Source organism: Hemiscyllium ocellatum, chromosome 42 (genome assembly GCF_020745735.1).
Source record: "Hemiscyllium ocellatum isolate sHemOce1 chromosome 42, sHemOce1.pat.X.cur, whole genome shotgun sequence".
NCBI lineage: Eukaryota > Metazoa > Chordata > Chondrichthyes > Orectolobiformes > Hemiscylliidae > Hemiscyllium > Hemiscyllium ocellatum.
This window is the reverse complement of record NC_083442.1, coordinates 25,082,836-25,105,513: the sequence shown is the minus strand read 5'-3', so window position 1 is coordinate 25,105,513 and position 22,678 is coordinate 25,082,836. Positions and strand designations below refer to the sequence as shown.

Genomic DNA, 22,678 nt, shown 5'->3' with positions numbered 1-22,678 from the left:
TCATTGGAATCTCTTTCGGGGTAGAAGTGACCTGTACAAGAAGAACAGATTGCACCTAAATTGGAAGGGGACTAATATACTGGCAGGGAAATTGTCTGGAGCTGCTCGAGAGAACTTAACTAAGTAAGGTGGGGGGTTGGGACCCAGGGAGACAGTGAGGAAAAAGGTCAATCTGAGACTGATACAGATGAGAACAGAAGAGAGAGTCAAACAGTCAGGGCAGGCAGGGACAAGTTAGGACTAATAAATTAAACTGCATTTATTTCAATGCAAAGGGCCTAACAGGGAAGGCAGATGAACTCAGGGCATGGTTAGGAACATGGGACTGGGATATCATTGCAATTACAGAAACATGGCTCAGGGATGGGCAGGACTGGCAGCTGAATGTTCCAGCATACAAATGCTACAGGAAGGATAGAAAGGGAGGCAAGAGAGGAGGGGGAGTGGCATTTTTGATAAGGGATAGCATTACAGCTGTGCTGAGGGAGGATATTCTTGGAAATACATCCAGGCAAGTTATTTGGGTGGAACTGAGAAATAAGAAAGGGATAATTACCTTATTGGGATTGTATTATAGACCTCCTAATAGTCAGAGGGAAATTGAGAAACAAATTTGTAAGGAGATCTCAGCTATCTGTAAGAATAATAGGGTGATTATGATTGGGGATTTTAACTTTCCAAACATCGACTGGGACTGCCATAGTGTTAAGGGTTTAGATGGAGATAAATTTCTTAAGTGTGTACAAGACAATTTTCTGATTCAGTATGTGGATGTACCTACGCGAGAAGATGCAAAGCTTGCCCTACTCTTGGGAAATAAGGCAGGGCAGGTGACTGAGGTGTCAGTGGGGGAGCACTTTGGGGCCAGCAACCATAATTCTATCAGATTTGAAATAGTGATGGAAAAGGATAGACCAGATCTAAAAGTTGAAGTTCTAAATTGGAGAAAGGCCAATTTTGATGGCAATAGGCAAGAACTTTCAAAAGCTGATTGTGGGGCAGCAGATGTTCGCAGGTAAAGGGATGGCTGAAAAATGGGAAGCCTTCAGAAATGAGATAGCAAGAATCCAGAGAAAGTATATTCCTGTTAAGGTGAAAGGAAAGGCTGGTAGGTATAGGGAATGCTGGATGACTAGAAAAATTGAGGGTTTGGTTAAGAAAAAGAAGGAAGCATATGCAAGGTATAGACAGGATAGATCGAGTGAATCCTGAGGAGAGTATAAAGGAAGTAGGCGTATACTTAGGAGGGAAATCAGGAGGGCAAAAAGAGGACATGAGATAGCTTTGGCAAATAGAATTAAAGAGAATCCAAAGGGTTTTTACAAATACGTTAAGGACAAAAGGGCAATCAGTGAGAAAATAGGGCCCCTCAAAGATCAGCAAAGCGGTCTTTGTGTGGAGCCACAGAAAATGGGGGAGATACTAAATGACTATTTTGCATCAGTATTTACCATGGAAAAGGATATGGAAGATATAGACTGTAGGGAAATAGATGGTGACACCTTGCAAAATGTCCAAATTGCAGAGGAGGAAGTGCTGGATGTCTTGAAATGCATAAATGTGGATAAATCCCCAGGACCTGATTAGGTGTATCCTAGAGCTCTGTGGGAAGCTAGAAAAGTGATTGCTGGGCCTCTTGCTGAGATATTTGTATCATCGATAGTCACAGGTGTAGTGCTGGAAGACTGGAGGTTGGTTAATGTGGTGCCGCTATTTAAGAAGGGTGATGAGGACAAGTCAGGGAACTATAGACCAATGAGCCTGATGTTGGTGTTGGGCAAGTTGTTGGAGGGAATCCTGAGGGACAGGATGTGCATGTATTTGAAAAGGCAAGAACTGATTAGGGATAGTCAACATGGCTTTGTGCATGTGAAATCAAGTCTCACAAATTTGATTGAGTTTTTTGAGGAAGTAACAAAGAGGATTGATAAGGGCAGAGCAATAGATGTGATCCATATGAACTTCAGTAAGACATTCAATAAGGTTCCCCATGGGAGACTGATTAGCAAGGTTAGATCTCATGGAATACAGGGAGAACTAGCCATTTGGATATAGAACTAGGTCAAAGGTAGAACAAAGAGGGTGGTGGTGGAGAGTGGTTTTTCTGACTGGAGGCCTGTGACCAGCGGAGTGCCACAAGGATCGGTGCTGGGTCCTCTATTTTTTGTCATTTACATAAATGGTTTGGGTGCGAGCATAAGAGGTACAGTTAGTAAGTTTGCAGATGATACCAAAATTGGAGATGTAGTGGACAGCGAAGAGGGTTACCTCAGATTACAACAGTATCTTGTCCAGATGGGCCACAATCGGCAGAGAAGTGGCAGATGGAGTTTAATTTAGATAAATGTGAGGTGCTACATTTTGGAAAAGCAAATCTTAGCAGGACTTATACACTTAATGGTAAGGTCCTGGGGAGTGTTGCTGTACAAAGATCTTGGAGCGCAGGTTCATTGCTCCTTGAAAGTGGAGTCGCAGGTAGATAGGATAATGAAGAAGGCATTTGGTATGCTTTCGTTTATTGGTCAGAGTACTGAGTACAGGAGTTGGGAGGTCATGTTGCGGCTGTACAGGACATTGGTTAGGCCACTGTTGGAATATTGCATGCAGTTCTGGTCTCCTTCCTATTGAAAAGATGTTATGAAACTTGAAAAGGTTCAGAAAAGATTTACAAGGATGTTGCCAGGGTTGGAGGATTTGAGCTATAGAGAGGGGCTCAACAGGCTGGGGCTGTTTTCCCTGGAGTGTCGGAGGCTGAGAGGTCACTTTATAGAGATTTACAAAATTATGAGGGGCAATCATAGGGTAAATAGACAAAGGATTATTATAGGGTAAATAGACAAAGTTTTTTTTCTCTGGGTTTGGGGAGTCCAGAACTAGAGGGTATAGGTTTAGGGTGAGAGGGGAAAAATATAAAAGAGACCTAAGGGGCAATGTTTTCAGACAGAGGATGGTACATGTATGGAATGAGCTGGTGATGGAGGAAGTGGTGGAGGCTGGTAAAATTGCAACATTTAAGAGGCATTTGGATGGGTATCTGAATATGAAGGGTTTGGAGGGATATGGGCCAGGTGCTGGCAGATGGGACTAGATTGGGTTGGGATATCTGGTTGGCATGGACGGGTTGAACCAAAGGGTCTTTTTCCATGCTGTACATCTCTATGACTCTATGAATCTAACCCATCGCGCCAGTTCTAGATACTTTCTAATCAACCTGTTTCGAGATTGTGGGATACACCTTTGGGGAATAGGTGGAATTTCACCTCAGGCCTCCTCTCCTTCAAATGTAATGAATTGGCTGTAAGCACGTTGGGATGTCCTCAGGTCATGAAACCCATGGTTGAAATGCAAGGATACTTTTTTGTGTTGGATGGCTGGTTTGTGATGCCTACAGCAGGAGTCCAATTCCCACAATGGCTGAGGGTACCACGAAGAACTCTCCTTCTCAACCTCTTCCCTCTCCTGAGACGATGACTCTCAGGTTAATCCACCACCAGCCATCTCCCTCTAATGAGAGAGCAACCTTTCACTCCTCTAAGACTATGGTGAGTTAATCTTTTTCTTTTATAAGTTCTCTATAAGAGTTGAAGGTTCCTACATAATGAGTGTGACATTGCTGCTTTAACATTGTTTTGCTTTTATTGTCTTCTGCAGTCATTGCTATTTTCATGTATCAAATGGAGAAACCCATTTATATTAGAAAAAAATAATAAGATTAGTAATAGAAAATATAATGAATTTAATATTAGAAAATAGCTGTAAAATAACAAACTTCAATATCAATTTGTTCAGGACCACCTCTAGTTCATCGCTTAGCTCATTCTCCTCCCAGGATGCAGTACAGGTTTTATTTTAGAATAGTACAAGTACAGTTAAATACTGCAGAGAGAAATTTAGTGCATTAAGCATGTTTGAAAAATTTCACAAGAGGGAGGTAAACACAGATAATAGGAAATATAACCTGTAACTTTGCAAGAATTAAAGAATTAATACCTGTGACACGCCATTATTGATATGGTTTCTCAGAATTCCCAAAGAAAAAGGGTACAGTGGCTCAGTGGTTAGCACCGCTGCCTCACAGCACCAGGGACCCAGGTTCAATTCCAGTCTCGGGCAACTGTGTGCGTGGAGTTTGCACATTCTCCCCGTGTCTGCATGTGTTTCCTCCTAAGTGCCCTGGTTTCCTCCCACAGTCCAAAGATGTGCAGGTTAGGTGAATTGACCATGCTAAATTGCCCGTAGTGTCCAGGGGTGGGTAGGTTAAGATGCATTAGTCAGGGGAAATGCAGAGTAATAGGGTAGGGGAAGAGTCTGGGTGGGATACTTTTCAGAGGGTCAGTGTGGACTTGTTGGGCCAAATGGCCTGTTTGCACACTGTAGGGATTCTAAGGGGGTTGCCACAAAAGTAAAATTTAAAAGCAAGTCTAGTGTTTACCAAAACAAAAGCTCCCCCCCCCTCCTCTTTTGGGCTCATAGAAACAATTGTTGTGGTCACAAGCTCTCCCCTTCCCCTGTTTCTGAGTCTCTGCCCTGCACCAGCACCAAAACCCAGGCAGTGCCCAGTCCTGTCCCTCTCTGAAGTGGAACAGATGGCATCTAGTGGGAGGGGCTTCACAAACACTTTGCCTAGGCTAAAGTCAAGCCTCTGGATTTCAGTCTTCAGGCAACCACCATTGACGCCATGTTGTGTGTGTGCTGACTGAACTCCTAGTCGCCATCGAGTAGATTCACTAACACATCCTCCACTTACATGGGACCTACAGGGCCTGTTAGTGCAGTTCAGGAAAATTACCTGGTCACTCAATGAGAAGAAGTTCTTCCCTTAAGTAAGGTGTCATTGATTGTGTGATAGCAACCAGGTGCAAATTACACTGTATATACATGTTATATATGAGAGACTGCAACAAAAGGTTCACTGGAGTCAATCCCAGAATGGGGTGACTGGCGTATGAAGAGAGATTGGATAAACTGGGTCTATATCATCTGGAGGGTTGTAGAATGAGAAGTGATCTCATTGAAACCTAAAAAAATGTAAAAGATAGTCAGGGTAGGTCCTGGTGAAGTGAAGACCTGATGAAGACCATAAGTGTTTTACTTATCTCAAGAGGGTTGGAATATAAAAGCACCGTTGTGCTACTGAGACTTCATAAAGCTCTGGTTAGGCCCCATTTGGAGGACTGTGTCCAGTTTTGGTCCCCACACCCCAGGAAGGACATACTGGCACTGGAACGTGTCCAGCGGAGATTCACACGGATGATCCCTGGAATGGTTGGTCTAACATACGAGGAACGGCTGAGGATCCTGGGATTGTGTTCATTGGAGTTTAGAAGATTAAGGGGAGACTTAATATGGACGTACAAGATAATACATGGCTTGGAAAGGGTGGACGCTAGGAAATTGCTTCCGTCAGGCGAGGAGACTAGGACCCGTGGACACAGCCTTAAAATTAGAGGGGGTCAATTCAGAACAGAAATGCTGAGACATTTCTTCAGCCAGAGAGTGGTGGGCCTGTGGAATTCATTGCCACGGAGTGTAGTGGAGGCTGGGATGCTAAATGTCTTCAAGGCAGAGATCGATAAATTCTAGTTGTCTCGAGGAATTAAGGACTAGGGGGAGAATGTGGATAAGTGGAGTTGAAATGTCCATCAGCCATGATTGAATGGCGGAGTGGACTCGATGGGCCGAATGGCCTTACTTCCACTCCTATGTCTTATGGTCTTATGGTTTGCTCTCATTGAGGAGTCTCAAACCAGGGAGCACAGTTTAAAAATAAGGTGGATGCCACTGACACAAAGAGAGCCATTTTTATTCAGAGGCTTGTGAATCCTTGGAATTCTCCAGTTTAGAAGTTCAGTCTTTCAGTATTTTTAGACCATAAGACCATTAAACATAGGGGCAGAAATTAGGCCATTTGGCCCATCGGGTCAGCTCTGCCATTCAATCAAGGCTGGTGAGTTTCTCAACCCCATTCTCCTGTTTTCTCCCCATAGCCGTTGATCACTTGACAATTACAAACCTATCTATCTCAGTCTTAAATATATTCAATGACCTGGCCTCCACAGCCCACTGTGGCAATGAATTCCATAGATTCACCACTCTCTGGCTGAATAAGTTTCTCTTTATCTCTGTTTTAGAAGGTCTTCCCTTTACTCTAAGGCTGTGCCCTTGTATCCTAGTCTCTCCTACCAATGAAACATCTTCCCAACATCCACTCTGTCTGGGCCATTCGATATTCTGTATGTTTCTATTAGACCCCCCTTCTTCCTTCTAAATTCCATCGAATACAAACCCAAAGTCCTCAAACTTTCCTCACACATTAAGATTTTCATTCCTGGGACCATTCTCATCAACCTCTTCTGAACACACTCCAGGGTCAGTACATCCTTCGTGAGATATGGGGCCCAAAACTGCTCACAATATCCAAATGTACCCTGACCAGAGCCTCATACAGCCTCAGAAGTACATCCTTGCTTTTATATTCAAGTTCTCTCAAAATAAATTAAAAGAAAGTTTCATAGATTTCTGATTACCAACAGCGTAAAAGGTTATGGGGATAAAGTTGATAAACGATATTGAAACATTCATTCAGATGTGATCACATTAAATGGTGGACAGGCATGTGGGATGAAGCAAGGTAAAGGATCGGTTAGCTCAGTTGGCTGGATGGCTAATGTTTTATGCAGGGTGTTGCCAATCGAACAGGTTCAATTCCCACTTTGGCAAAGGTTATCACTAAGGTCCTGCATTCTGAACCTTTCCTCTCACCTGTGTCATGGAGATCCTCAGGTTATAGAATCCCTACAGTGTGGAAGCAGGCCAGTCAGCCCATCGACTCCACACCAGCCCTCCAAACAGCATCCCACCCAGATCCAATCCTCGAACCTATCCTTGTTACCTTGCATTTCCCATGGCTAGCCCACCTAACGTACACATCCCTGGACAATATGGGTAATTTAGCATGGCCAATCCACCTAACCTAAACATTCCTGGGCATTATTGGGCAATTTAGCATGGCCAACCTACCTAACCTACACATCCCCGGAGACAAAGCGGCAATTTAGAATGGCCAATCTACCTAACCCCACATTCCTAGAGATTAAGGGGTAATTTAGCATGGTAAATCTACCTAACTGACACATCTTTGGTCGCAGTTAAACTACCACCTGCCAACTCTTTCTTTCTCATGAGATCAGCTGTATGGTCTGGTGAAACAATGGCAACTTCACCTTTCCATAAAACAGACATCAACGATTACCATGCAGAAAATATCCTATATCAGAAAAGAAGTAGCTGACGTCGCACGTAGACACAAAATATATTTGTTATAAAAGACAATTAATAACTGAGGAGGTTGGCCACTTATTGATAATTTCACATTTTCAATGTCCTTTCACACACAGAATGAATTTGATGAATGGGTTGTTCGGGGCATTGAAAACGTAGTGAAAAACCCCGCTTCGACATTCGAAAGTTCACAGGAAGTGCAAGAGCAGTGAGTAAAACGATGAGGCTCACTCACCATTTGCGCTGAAATTCAGAGACAAGTCTGTGTTCTGACTAGGCCTCGGTCCTCCATTCTGCCAGAGGGGGCTGGTAATAAGTGAAGAAAAAGGGCCTGCGAACAATCGCCTGCACTGTGAAATCTCCTTGACAACCGATGATCTCTCAACAACCTTCTCTGTCATTGAAAAGAAGGGGGGAAAAAAAAATCAGTTGTGCCCTGTAAGAACTATGAATGTAAGAAAAAAGACAATATTGAAAGATAAATGCTTCAAAATATTTAAAGTAACCATGTTAGCAGCCAAGAACTCGCTGCCTGGATATCGGACGTGTTGCTTCAGATCAGTTGCTTGCTTCCCATCTGTTTCGGTGGGGAAAGCTGAGGTGGAGCAGTCAGCTGCTCACAATGCATCATGGGATCAGGGGGCTGACATCTGCAAAGCCTGCAGCCATTGTGTCCAGGGACCCTTCAATAAAGAACAGATGTCACCAGGGGCAGGAACAATGGCTCATTCTCAGGTGGCATCATTGGGGTAGAGAAGGCAACAGCTTACGCTGACTGCCATCCACATTGAAGTGTAAATGGACAACATTTCATGTCAGACCAGACAGCTGAGCAATCAGTGGGATGGAGACATATGTTTGAAATACTAATAAATGACTAACAAATATAATTTTAGCTCTAAATGGACAGATAAGTGACTACAAACACTCCCAAGCCCACAGCAATCATGGCCACCCTTGATTAAATTCAACACCAAAAGATACTGAAAGGAAAAGATATTAAGGTAGTACGGTGGTTCAATAGTTAGCACTCACAGCGCCAAGGAGCCAGGTTCGAATCCACCCTCGGGCAACTGTCCATGTGGAGTTTGCACGTTCTCCCCATGTCTGCTTGGGTTTCCAACTAAATCCTCCCATTTCCTCCCACAGTCCAAAGACGTGCGGGTTAGGTGGACTGGCCAAGCTAAATTGCCCATAGTGCCCAAGTATGTTCAGGCTGGGTGGATTAGACGTGGAGGGTAGGGGTATCGGGAGGGTCTGAGTGAGATACACTTCAGAGGGTTGGTGTGGACTCGATGGGCTAAATGGCCTGCTTCTACACTGCAGGGATTCTATGAAACAAACTGTCATAGTCCCAGTCCTTACCTGGTTTGAGTACTCATATAAATCATTAAATCTATGCATACATCAGCCCCTGTAATGTAGGAATGGGGTATTGGTTTGCAATTTTAATTTTGACTCAATAATCCCGTTTACCATTTCATCCATCACTTCTATGTTACCTCAAGAATATGCCTGTCTATTTTATGTTGTTATGTTCCCACTTTGTGAAATGTTGATTATTTGGTCTGAATTTTCACCGGAGACAGAGGAACTTTATGACTTCACCAAAATTGCCCAGGCGCATCGATTCTGAAATCCCAAACCTGAACCCTGAGTGGCTTCCATTTTGGTCAATGGTACAGGGGGTCAGGTGTACTTCACAGGAGTGGCCCCACATTTAAAATGCTTCTATCAGAAGCAATTTATTTTTCTTAGGAGTCTGAAACATAACTAATGGGTTTTACAAATGTGAAGGAATTGTTAGAAGTAGACACAAATATACATAAAGGTGGATAAGGTCTGCGAAACCACCAAACTGAAAGAACTGTGGATGCTGTAAGTCAGAAATAAAAGTAGAAATTGCTGGAAAAGCTCAGCATCTGGAGAGTGATGTTGGTCTGTAACAGTGGAGTGTGTTGTGAGTGGAGGACAGGAATGACGGTTGGAAGTTCAGTCGGTTTTTAATACAACAGGATAAAGTTCCAGGGCAGAAAGAAAGGCCTTATATAAAGTATCTGTCTTGACCTTTGTCAGTCCTATCTGTTGTCTGAGCACCATTTCCAGGAGACAGTAGGTCCAACTCCATCTAACCTACCCTTCCAAATACCTCGAAATAAAAACCTAGCTCTTTGGGAAAGTTTTTTTTAACCAAACTGAATTCAAGGAGTCATGAATTTTCCTGACTTTGTTTAGATTCCCTACAGTGTGGAAACAGGCCCTTCGGCCCAACAAGCCCACACCGACCCTCCGAAGAGGAACCTGCCCAGACCCATTTCCCTCTGTAGAATGCACCAAACACTATAGACAATTCAGTAAGGCCAATTCACCTGACCTGCACATTTTTGGACTGTGGGTGGAAAGCGGAGCACCTGGAGGAAACCCACGCAGACACGGGGAGAATGTACAAACTCCACACAGTCAGTCACCTGAGGCTGGAATCAAAACTGGGACCCTGGGGCTGTGAGGCAGCAGTGCTAACCACTGAGCCACCATGCCACCCCACGGCAAACATTCAGCCTTTAACCCACATAATGTCTAAATGCTTTTGATTGATTACAAGCTTCTGGTAACTGATCTTTGGTCGTTATACTGGAATTGTTAAACATGTTCTGAGGAAAGTAAGGGAACCGCAGAAAAAAACCTGGGAATCTAAGCTGCAGGAACAAGTGCAGTCATATTGTAACTTGAAAGTTACTGCCCAGACCCTTTTATCTCTTCCCTCAACAGCCTGGAATTCATCTCATCCAGACCTGCAAATTTATCCACTATTTAAGTTCCAAAACCAACTAGTATTGATAGAATCATACAGCATGGAAACAGACCCTTTGGGCTAACTCATCCATGCTGACCAGGCACCCCAATCTGACCTAGTCTCATTTGCCTGCATGTGTCCCATATCCCTCTAAACCCTTCCTATTCATGTCCCCATCCAGATGCCTTTTAAATGCTGCAATTGTACGAGTCCCCAACACTTCTTCTGGCAGCTCATTCCGCGCGCACACACACACACACACACACACACACACACACCACCCTCTGCATGAAAAAGTAACCTCTCAAGTCCTTTTTAAAATCTTTCTCCCCTGACCTGAAACCAATACCCTCTAGTTCTGGATTCCTCCACCTGAGGAAAAAGACCTTGACTATTACCCTATCCATGCTCCTCATGATTTAGTAAAACCTCTACAAGTTCACCCCTCAGCCTCTGACGCTCGAGGGACGAAAAGTCCCAGCCTCTCCCTACAGCTCAAACCCTCCAGTTCAAGCAACAACCTCGTCAATCTTTTCTGTACTCTCTCAAGTTTAACAACATCCTCCCTTAGAAAGGCGACCAGAATTGTGCACAGTGTTCAAAAAGTGGTCCTCAACAAGATCTTGTATAGCAGCAACATGATGTTCCAAATCCACTACTCAATGTTTCAAATCAGTGAAGGCAAGCATACCAAATGCATTCTTTGATCAGAGTATTGAGTACAGGAGTTGGGAGGCCATGTTGCAGCTGTACAGGACATCGGTAAGGCCACTGTTGGAATATTGCGTGCAATTCTGGTCTCCTTCCTATCAGAAAGATGTTGTGAAACTTGAAAGGGTTCAGAAAAGATTTACAAGAATGTTGCCAGGGTTGGAGGGTTTGAGCTATAGGGAGAGGCTGAACAGGCTGGGGCTGTTTTCCCTGGAGCGTTGGGGGCTGAAGGGTGACCTTATAGAGGTTTACAAAATTATGAGGGGCATGGATAGGGTCAATTGGCAAAGTCTTTTCCCTGGAGTCGGAGAGTCCAGAGCTAGAGAGCATAGGTTTAGGGTGAGAGGGGAAAGATATAGAAGAGACCTAAGGGGCAACTTTTTCACCCAGAGGGTGGTACGTAAAAGGAATGAGCTGCCAGAGGAAGTGGTGGAGGCTGGTACAATTGCAACATTTAAGAGGCATTTGGATGGGTATATGAATAGGAAGGATTTGGAGGGATATGGGGCGGGTGCTGGCAGGTGGGACGAGATTGGTTTGGGATATCTGGTCGGCGAGGACGGGTTGGACCGAAGAGTCTGTTTCTATACTGTACATCTCTATGACTCTATGCTTTTCCTGTGACTCCATTATCAAGGAACTACACACTTGCACCCAAAGGTCTTTTTGTTCGACAACATTCCTCAAGGGCCTACCATTAACTGTGTATATCTTGTGCTGGTTTGCCTTACCAACATGCAACAACTCACTTTTTGTAAAAATTAAACTCCATCTGCCACTCCATGATTCATTGGCCCGGCTGATGAAGGTCCTGTTGTACTCTGAGATAATCTTCTTTACCATCCACTACAACACTATTTTGTTGTTATCTGTAAACATGTGAACCATACCTCCTATATTCACATCCAAATTCTTTATAAAAGAGGAACCTCGATGATCTGAATACCAATTATCCAAAAATTGGATTATCCAAAGCAGATCTCAAGGTTCCGATGGAAACATTACATCAATGACTTGTTTCCAACAGTAATCGTGTCTTTTATTTAAAGTGATTAAACAGGCACTGTCTCCAAATGTCTGACCTCTCTCTCTCTCCACCCTTTACAGGGGGTGTACCCTAAACCCTCCTTCCCCAGATAATTTCTCCAACATTGTCCTGTACAGGGCAAAGGTGGAACTTGTCAAAACGTTGCAGTAAAAGGGGTGTGTGTGTGTGTCTGTGTGTGTGTGTGTGTACACGCACATGCGCGTGTTATTTGGAGACTTACCCCACAAAGACAGCTGCAGCAGTCTTGTTATTGGTGTACAGTCCGGCTGTCCCGGAGAGGGGCAGGGGGTGGACAGGGTTGGATGGAGTTGGGGCCGGGTGTTGTTGGGAGCTGTGTTGGGCTGAGTTGGGGAGGTGGAAGGACTGAGTTGGGCGGAGTTGAGGGTGGAGGGGCAGTGTTGGATGGGGGCGGGAAGTGGTGGGGGTGGGGGCCGTGTTGGACAGCGTTGGGAGTGGGGGTCAGGGTGGGGAGGTAGTGTTGGGCGTGGAGGGCGGTGTTGCACAGGGTTGGGAGTGGGGCCCAGTGAACTGTGTACTCCTGCAGTCTCCTGAAGGAGGAGCAGATTGTTAAAAACTCGGAGCCCTAGAGGAAAGGCATTTAATCGATTAACCATATAATTGATTATCCGAACGAAATAGTATGCGCCCATCATGTTCGGATAATCGAGATTCCCCTGTATAAATGATGAAAGGTAGTTGACATAGCACTGACCTTTATGGTCAGGGGGCTGACACTGATGGTCAGAGGGCTGCAATCTGAAAAGCAGTCCTCTATCATCCGCACTTTCTCCTCCCTTCGAGATAAGTTTGAAGCCAGTTGGTTGGCTCCGCCTGGATCCCATGTGATCTAACGTTGCTCACCAGTCTACCATACGGAACCTTGTGGAACACTTTGCTGAAGCCCATACAGACAACATCTACTGCTCCCCCTTCATCAACCTTGTTTGTTACCTCATCAAAAAAACTCTTTCTGTTAGTTTCTTCAAATATTTCACAGTTCCCCATCCTGGTAGCTATATCTGCATTGTCCTTTGTCATTGTGAAGACTGATACAATATATTCATCAAAGACTAGCTCCAAATACACATTATCTCTCTGGTCCCTAATGAGCCCTACTCTTTCCCTAGTTATTCTATTGCTCTTTCTTTATTTAAAACAATCATTTGGGTTTTCCTTTATTTTATTCCACCCAATAATTGTTTCTCATATATTCTGTTTTCATTTGTAATTTATTTATTACGATCCCCGCTCCTGCACTTTCAGAAACTATGCCGTATTGAGGTCTCAGTACTTGCCATACATTTCTCCTTTTCCTTAATTCTATCCTTTATGTCCCTTGGCTTCCAGGGTTGGTCACACACTTTGTTCTTATGAAAACATATTTGCCCTTACTCTCACTATTCCCTCCACAACTGGTGTGGCATAGTTATATTCACAAATAGCAACAGACCCAAGCCCTTAAAAATCTAAAGCACTCCCTCCTTCATCAATTCTCCACCCAAACATTGTTTAAGCATTTCTTTATCATTCTATTCCTGTGTGGCACCGGGAGTAATCTGAAGGTGACTGTCTTTGATGTCCTGCTTTTCAATTTCCTACTTAACTCTTTACAGCCTGCTTTCAAGACCTCTACTTTTCTCTCTCTTCCTATCTTATTAGCTCCAAAGTATACTATGACCTCTGACTGTTCACCCCCTCCCCCCCCAGTCAAAGTGCCCTGCAGAAGTTCCCTGCCGTCCTTGACCCTAGCAGCCTGAAGGCAACTGAACACCGTGGAGTCCATCAAAAGCCTCTGTCTATTCCCTCACTAACGAATCCTCCACCACTACCAACCTTCTACAGTACTTCCTATCCGGGCACGAGCAGCTGGACCACCAACAGTGCTATGGTCTTGGCACCGGCTGTTCCATGGAGGAACCATCACTCTGACCAAAAGATAGCTCACAATTGAAATGCTCTCAGGGGATATCTTCGTTCCCTGCCTGATCCACTTCTTCTGTCACCCATCCCCTCTGTGCCTACATGTGTGGTGACCACACCCTGAAATATGTCATGCACAAATCTCTCAACCTCATGGATGTACTATAGTATCTCCCTAGCTGCTGCTCAAGCTCCCAAAACGCATCTCCAACAGTAGGCAGTTCCAGCATGCATGGCCATCCAGACCACCCGAAGTATCTAGGACTTTCCATGTAGTTCAGCTTGCGCAAAATCTTGAGTCCTCAGCTTCCCGGTCAAACGTTATCAAATTGAATATGGACCCTCACTGCCAGTTTACCCTTCCTCTGACTTAAATATGGACTGGGAGGTGAATAATCCATCTCCTTCAGCCTTACATTTACTCAGTGATGGAGCATCCAAAAATATCTGGGGTACACAGGTTCCAAAGATTCACAACTATTTTGAAGTGAAACTATTCCTTCTCATCGCAGTACTAAACTTTGGCCCAATCTTTGCATAGTCTCATCCAAGAGACCAATCTACTGACCCTTCACTGTAACGCCTCCAAATCAAAGTATCTCCTTCCGACAATGTGTAGAGCAAAACTCCTTTTAAGTAAAAGGGGAAAGTTTTTTTTTAAATGTTTTGACTAGGCTTTCATAAAACACAGCATGAATCATAACTCAGTTTCCTGAGGCCATTCCTTGACACTCCACCAATTCTAAATTCATAATAACAACAATAATAAGAAAAGAAGCATGGCTACTATTGAGTGTGTGGTGATATTATGGTTTTAAGAGGTGTGTTTTGTGTTGGTTACATTTTGAGAGAGACTGGGTTACAAGTGGCAAGTAGTCCATGACAAGATAAACAACTTGAGGCCGTGGTTCTTTTTTAAAGTTGGAACAATAGAGGTAGCCTGAATGGGTGTGATCGAGCTCACATTGATCCAGAATTTTTAGTTACTTTTCAGCCATTGTTGCTGGGTCTCAGCAGGGTTGGAGGGCAGTGAATCTGTCTTGGCTCTCTCTCTTTCTTTCGATGTTCTTTCCACCCGGATTGAAGAACTGCATGTGACAATCTGGTCTGAATTTGCCTTTTTGATTAGGGTGTGCTTATGAGGATGTTGTTATCTTGGAACAGTTAATGTTTAGGAGTAAAATAACCTATTGTTCTGTTAAGATAGCCAATAGAGTTAAGTTATTCCACGTTTCTCTTTCTTTTGTTGTATTTTAACTACAGTGTTTTAATAAATTGTGTTTTGCTTAATGTTGGTAGTTTAACCAAACAAATTGCATGTGGAAGACAGCACCTCAAATTTGCCTTTAAGGTAAGAAAAAAAAGCTATGGTCTAGGCTATCTTCTTAATATATTTTGATCTGGTCTGTTCTACAACAAATGGGGCAAGTTAAGCTGCAGGGATAAATTCATTATAGTGACGATGATAACCTCTACAAGGCCAATGGAGAATCACTAATTAATCTCCCTATGGCGCACATTGAGGATGAGTTTCCTTGGTAACAAGAAGGCCTGACCAGTTGCAACTCATTACCTGAGCCCTTTATTAAATGGCCCCAGATTTAGTCCCCTCCTTCTTTCCCTAACCCCTGTTCGCTTTTTTAATGACAGCAGTGCCTGTTACAGAGCTTATAATTGTTTCATTAACTACATGGGTGTTTTACTGGTGGTGGAAAAAATGAATAATAAAACATAACTCACAAAAAAAAAGCAAACCCAGGGGCTCTCTTGTGGCGCTGTGGTAGCATCTCTACCCCTGACCTAGACCCTCCCCTGGGATCCACACCCATCTGCTCCAGAGGTATGGAATAATATCCCTGCACATTAACTCAAAAAATCAGGTGAAGTTAAAACAATATATATAAAGGGAGTCTCAAGGGCCCAAAATGCTCTCCACCTTCACTTTTGACAACTTGTGTTACCCAAAATAGGATTTGCTTGTAAATATCTAATTGGATACACAAATGATTACTGGTGATAATTAACAGTTAAAATAAAAAAAAAGTCATGGTGATTTGGTGGCGAGAAAGTCATTCAGACATGTGTGATAACACTTCCAGATATATGTTTTAAAAAAAAGCACACCCATGGGGCTCTTGTGGTAGAGTCCCTACCTCTGACCCAGGGGACCGAGGTTAGTTCCACTGCTCTCCAGACATGTCATAACACATCCGAACAGACAGATTAACAAAAGTAAAATAAAGTTGACCCAAAGGGCTCTTGTGGCATAGTGGTAGTGCTCCTACTTCCTGAGCCAGGAGGCTTGGGTTCAAGTCCTGCTTGCTCCAGAGGTGTGTAAGAATATCTTTGAACAGGTTCATTTCGATAAAAAGCAGACCACAGACAGGTTTTGTGGCACAGTGGTAGCGTCTCCCCCGACTTTTCCCACACTTTTGATGGGTTTGCCTGTAAATTTCTAACTGACTACAACGGGAGTGATTTACTGCTGGTGGTTAATAATTTAATAACAAAATTGGGTTAATGGGCTGAAGAGTGGCAGATGGGGTTTAATTTGGAGAAAATTTGGGATTGTATTTTGCTAAAACAAACAATGGCAGGACTTGTATGATTAAAAGTAGGGCCCTGGGTAGGGCTGTAAAACAGAGGGACCTAGGGATTCAGCTACAGAATTCTACACGTTTGCATCACGTGTCGATAGGGTGGTTATAGAGTCATAGAGATGTACAGCATGGAAACAGACCCTTCGGTCCAACCCGTCTATGCCGACCAGATATCCCAACCCAATTTAATACCACCTGCCAGCACCCAGCCCATATCCCTCCAAACCCTTCCTATTCGTATACCCATTCAAACGCTCTTAAATGTTGCAAATGTACCAGCCTCCACCAAATCCTCTGGCAGCTCATTCCATACACGTACCACCCTCTGTGTGAACAAGTTGCCCCTTAGGTCCCTTTTATATCTTTCCCGTCTCACCCTAAACCTATGCCCTTTAGTTCTGGACTCCACCACCCCAGGAAAAAGACTTTGCCTATTTATCCTATGCATGCCCCTCATAATTTTGGATACCTCTATAAGGTCACCCCTCAGCCTCCAACGCTCCAGGGAAAACAGCCCCAGCCTGTTCGGCCTCTCTCTGTAGCTCAGATCCTCCAACCCTGGCAACATCCTTGTAAATCTTTTCTGAACCCTTTCAAGTTTCGCAACATCTTTCGAATAGGAAGGAGACCAGAATTGCACGCAGTATTCCAACAGTAGCCTAACCAATGCCCTGTACAGCATTGACCTCCCAACTCCTGTACTCAATACTCTGACCAATAAAGGAAAGCATACTAAAAGCCCTCTTCACTATTCTATCTACCTGTGACTCCACTTTCAAGGAGCTATGAACCTGCACTCCAAGGTCTCTTTGTTCAGCAAAACCCTCTAGGACCTTACCATTAAGTGTATAAGTCCTGCTAAAATTTGCTTTCCCAAAACACAGCACCTCGCATTTAACTGAATTAAACTCCATCTGCCACTTCTCAGCCCATTGACCCATCTGGTCTCTAGATCTTGGCTTGTCTTTACTGCTCTTCTTAAACAGTGGTCCCACGTTTACCAACCTCCAGTCTTCTGGCACGAAACCTGTGACTATTGATGATACAAATATCTCAGCAAGACGCCCAGCAATCACTTCTCTAGCTTCCCACAATGTTCTTGGGTACACCTGATCAGCTCCTGGAGATTTATCCACCTTTAATCGTTTCAAGGCATCCAGCACTTCCTCCTCTATAATCTGGACATTTTGCAAGATGTCACCATCTATTTCCCTACAGTCTATATCTTCCATATCCTTTTCCACAGTAAATACTGATGCAAAATATTCATTTAGTATCTCCCACATTTTCTATGGCTCCACACAAAGACCGCCTTGCTGAACTTTGAAGGGCCCTATTTTCTCCCCAATTACCCTTTTGTCCTTAATATATTTGTAAAAAACCTTTGGATTCTCCTTAATTCTATTTGCCAAAGCTATCTCATGTCCCCGTTTTCCCCTCCCAATTTCCCTCTTAAGTACACTCCTACTTTCTTTATACTCTAAGGATTGATTCGATCTATCCTGTCTATACCTGACATATGCTTCCTTCTTTTCCTTAACCAAACCCTCAATTAACAAGGCATTTAGCATGTTTGCCATCATTGTTCAGATCTTTGAATCTTGGGATTTCCTGTTGAAGTTGTGCAGGAAGTCGGTGAGGCCTCTTCCAGAGTAATGTGTCTTGTTCTGGTCACTCACTTATAGGAAGGATGTTATTAAGCTGAAGAGGGTTCAGAAGAGATTTAGAGGCAAAGTCATAGAGATGTACAGCACGGAAACATCCTTGAATCCAACCCGTCCAGGCTGACCAGATATCCGAACCTAATCTAGTCCCATTTACCATATCCCTCCAAACCCTTCCTATTCATATACCCATCCAGATGCCTTTTAAATGTTGTAATTGTACCAGCCTCCACCACTTCCTTTGGCAGCTCATTCCATACACACACCAAGTTCTGCGCGAAAATGTTGCCTCTTAGGTCCCTCTTACTTTCTTTCCTCTCTCACCCTAAACCAATGGCCTCTTGTTCTGGACTCCCTAACACAGGGAAAAGACCTTGACTATTCACCCTATCTATCCATGCCCCTCATGATTTTATAAACCTCTATGAGGTCACCCCTCAGCCTCTGAAGCTTCAGGGAAAACCGTCCCAACCTATCTAGCCTCTCCATCTAGCTCAAATCCTCCAACAATGGCAACGTCCTTGTAAGTCTTTTCTGAACCATTTCAAGTTTCACAACATCCTTCCGATAGGAAGGAGACCAGAATTTCACGCAATATTCCAAAACCAGGATGTTACTGGGAATGGAGAGTTTGACTTTAAGAAAGAGTTGGATAGAGCTCTCAAAGATAGTGGAATCAAGGGTGATGGAGATAAGGCAGGAAGAGGATACTAATTGGGAATGATCAGCCATGATCATATTGAATGGCGGTGCAGGCTCGAAGGGCTGAATGGCCTATCACAAGAGGCTGGATAGGCTGGGACATTTTGCACTGGATTGTAGGAAGCTGAGTGGTGACCTTATAGAGGTTAATAAAATCATGAGGGCTATAGATAAGGTAAATGGCAGATGTTTTTTTTCTCTAGGGTAGGGTATTTCAAGACTGGGAGAAAGTGAGGACTGCAGATGCTGGAGATCAGAGTCGAGAGTGTGGTGCTGGAAAAGTGCGTCGATTCTCCTGCTCCTTGGATGCTACCTATTTCAAGACTGGGGGCATATTTTAAGGGGAGAGGAGAAAAAATATTAAAAAGACATGAGGGGCAATTTGTTTACACAGAGTGTGGTTCGTGTATGGAATGAACTTCCAGAGGAAGTGATGGATGTCGGTCCAGTTACAATGTTTGAAAGACGCGTATATAAGTAAATGAAAATAATTGTTTGAATTGATCTGGGCCAACCACAGGTAAATGGGACTAGCTTAGTTTGAGATTATAGTCAGCATGGAATGGTCAGGTCAAAGGGTCTGTTTCTGTGACTCTATGACTCTATAAAAAATGATGGAAGAAAAAGCTAACCCATTGTGTGTAACAGCACTTCTGGGTGCCAGACAAAAGAAAATAAAGTGGTCCTAGAGGATTGTTGTGGCAGGGTGTTAGTGTCCCTATCTCTGGGCTGTGGAGATCTGCGTTCAAGTCTCAACTGCACCAGCACTGTGTCCGAACATCTCCGAACAAGCTGATTTTAAAAATATAAAACAGACCCAGGTGGGGGTCTCATGGTGCAGTGGTAGTGTCCATATCTCTGAGCTTAGAGTCCCAGATCTAAGTCCCACCTATTGCAGAGGTGTGTCATAACATCCCTGAAAGGTTTGCTCACAATACATATTACAAAACCTACAAAGAGGGTTGTTCTGGTGCCGAGGTACTGCCTCTACCTTTGAGCCAGGGGGCCTGGGTTCAAGTCCCATGTGTTCCTGAGGTGTGTGGGAAAACTTCTGAGCAGAATGTTTAAAAAATATAAAGCAGACCCAAACCATTCCGACTCTCCCTCACTAATTTTTATTGCCCTGAATGGGCTTTGTATGTAAATATCCAACGTGTGATTTACAGCTGGTGGTTAGTAGTTAAAAACAACAAAAAAACATGGTGATGGGCAAATAAAACCATTCAGGTGAGTGTAAGAGCACTTCGGGATAAACACATATGTCAAAAGAATACAGCAGACTCAGGGATGGCTCTGTAGAATTGTCCGTCCTGAGGGAGAATGAGTCTAGGTACCCCATCAGTAATGGTTCAATGATAAATGGTATTCCTTTCCAGTCAAGCTTCCCCCTGAGTTATTGCAGTGATTTAAACATTCACTTGGGGGACCACCATCTTGCTGCAGGAACAAATTACCCCAGCAATGTTACCAGCTTTGGAAAGAAAGTGAACCTATCCAACTTGTAAGTATGAGCATGAAAACTAAACGCTCATTGGAGAAAGAATACATTGTCCAACCATATGAACGTTTATAAGAGGAGGTACAAGTACACTGGTATTAGTGCTGGACTAGTAATGTAGAAGCCCAAGTGAATGCTTTGGGGGATATGGGTGTGAATCCCACCATCAGCGATGTTGAAAGTTGAATTCACAAAAATCTGAAACTGAAGAAGCTTGCCTGAATGGTCATCCATGTAACCATTGTCAATAGTCACAGTCTAAGGATAGAGAGTGGAACTGCAATAAGGAGAAACATCTTCATCCAGAGGATGGGAATCCTGCCAGAAAAAGTGGTTGAAGCCAAAACATTGAACACAAAAGAGTTGGATATAGTTCTTGAGGTTAACAGGGTCAAAAAGTATGGGGTGAAAGCAGGAAAAGGGACTGAGTCAGATGATTAGTCATGGTTATATTGAATAGTGGAGGAGGCTCAATGGTCTCCTCTTGCTTTGCAAATCCATCTGGTCCACAAAACAATCCTCGAACTTCCATGAATAAATATTGTGTGATTGGTCTGGAGATACATGTTGGCCAGACTGGGGAAGGATAGATTTCCTTTCATAAAAATGACATTGCTTGTAAAAAGCATCTTATTCACTAATCTCTTTTAAAAGAAACATGGTATTTTACAACAATCTGTGCTAGTTGTCATGGTCACCATCAGGGACTTGCTTTCAATTCCAGATCTATAACCTGAATTTGAATTCCAACAGCTGAAGTGACATTTGAACCCATGCCCCTGGACTATGGGCCTCTGGTCAATATTATCACTGCATCACTATGATTCCCCTGATTTCAAACTTATAGTGAGGGAGGAAATACTTTTAATGTGACAAATCGAGGGAGTAGATTTAGGGTGGCTCGGTGCCTCAGTGGTTAGCATTGCTGCCTCACAACGCCAGGGATCCGGGTGCAATTCCATTCTTGGGCGACTGTCTGTGTGTAGTTTGCACATTCCCCCCTGTGTGGGTTTCCTTTGGGTGTTCTGGTTTCCTCCTGCAGTTCAGAGGTGTGCAGGTAAGGTGGATTGGCCATGCTAAATTGCCCATAGTGTTCAGGCTAGATTAGTTAGCCATGGTAAATGGGGATAGGGTGGGGGTGCTGTGTTTGGGTGGGATGATGTTCAAACGATCAGTGCAGACTTGATGGACTGAATGGCCTCTTTCCACACTGTAGAGTTCCAGGATTCTATGAAAATCCAGTTGATCAAGAAATTCAGGTAACGGTACATCACGTCTGAATCTTCAGGCACATTTGGCTCACAGAGGTTAACTCTCTCAGTATGAATAGGTTCTCAAAGGACCTCTGGGAATTTTTGTTCCATCGGTAAAGTTATGTATCAGTTAATGCTTGGAACCACAAAGGATCCTTCATGGTACCCTCAGTCAGAATGCATTGCTCATCACTCTGCTTTGCAACCAACCATTCAGCCAACCATGCTGGCCATGCCCCAGAGGTCAGCACACACACACTTTGAAGATCTAATAGCAGCCAAATACTTGTAGGACCAATATTCAGGAAACCAGGGTCAAGGGGTAGACTATAAACCTCAACAACCCCACTCCCACCCCCACTGCCACTTAACGCCACCTCATCCCTCAAAAGTCTGTTACACCATCTCAATAGATTATGGCCAATTTAAACCTCAAATTTATCTTTTAATCCTTCTCACTTAAGCCCCTTGACAAATACAAACATAGAGTCATAGAGATGTACAGCACGGAAACAGAGCCTTCGGTCCATGCCAACCAGATATCCCAATCCAATCTAGTCCCACCTGCCAGCACCCGGCCCATATCCCTCCAAAGCCTTCTTATTCATATACCCATCCAGATGCCTTTTAAATTTTGCAATTGTACTAGTCTCCACCACTTCCTCTGGCAGCCCATTCCACACACGTACCACCCTCTGCATGAAACAGTTGTCCCTTGGGTATCTTTTCTCTTTCCCCTCTCACCCTAAAACTATGCCCTCTAGTTCTGGACTTCCTCACTCCAAGGAAAAGAGCTTGTCTAATTACCCTATCCATGCCTCTCATGATTTTATAAACCTCCATAAGGTCACCCCTCAGCCTCAGATGCTATAAGGAAAACAGCCCGACCAATTCAACCTCTCCCCATATCTCAAATTCTCCAACCCTGGCAACATCATTGTAAATCTTTTCTGAACCTTTTCAAGTTTTGCGACATCCTTCCATAGGGAAGGAGACAAGAATTGCACACAATATTCCAAAAGTGGCTAAACCAAAGTCATGTACAGCCGCAACATGACCTCCCAACTCCTGTACTCAATACTCTGACAAATAAAGGAAAACATACCAAACACATTCTTCACTATCCTATCTACCTGCAACTCTACTTTCAAGGAGCTATGAACCTGCACTGCAAGATCTCTGTGTTCAGCAAAACTCCCTAGGGCCT

General features: G+C 43.7%; 1 protein-coding gene across 1 annotated transcript in view; it reads right to left on the bottom strand.

Annotated features, from left to right (window-relative positions):
* LOC132834642 (protein mono-ADP-ribosyltransferase PARP6-like) overlaps nt 1-22,678 on the bottom strand; it is a 174,554-nt gene that overhangs the window by 123,304 nt on the left and 28,572 nt on the right. Inside the window, exon 2 of the mRNA XM_060853543.1 lies at nt 7,517-7,675. Within this exon, the coding sequence (XP_060709526.1) occupies nt 7,517-7,519 (3 nt within the window). The 5' untranslated portion in view covers nt 7,520-7,675. The remainder of the gene's footprint in view (nt 1-7,516; nt 7,676-22,678) is intronic.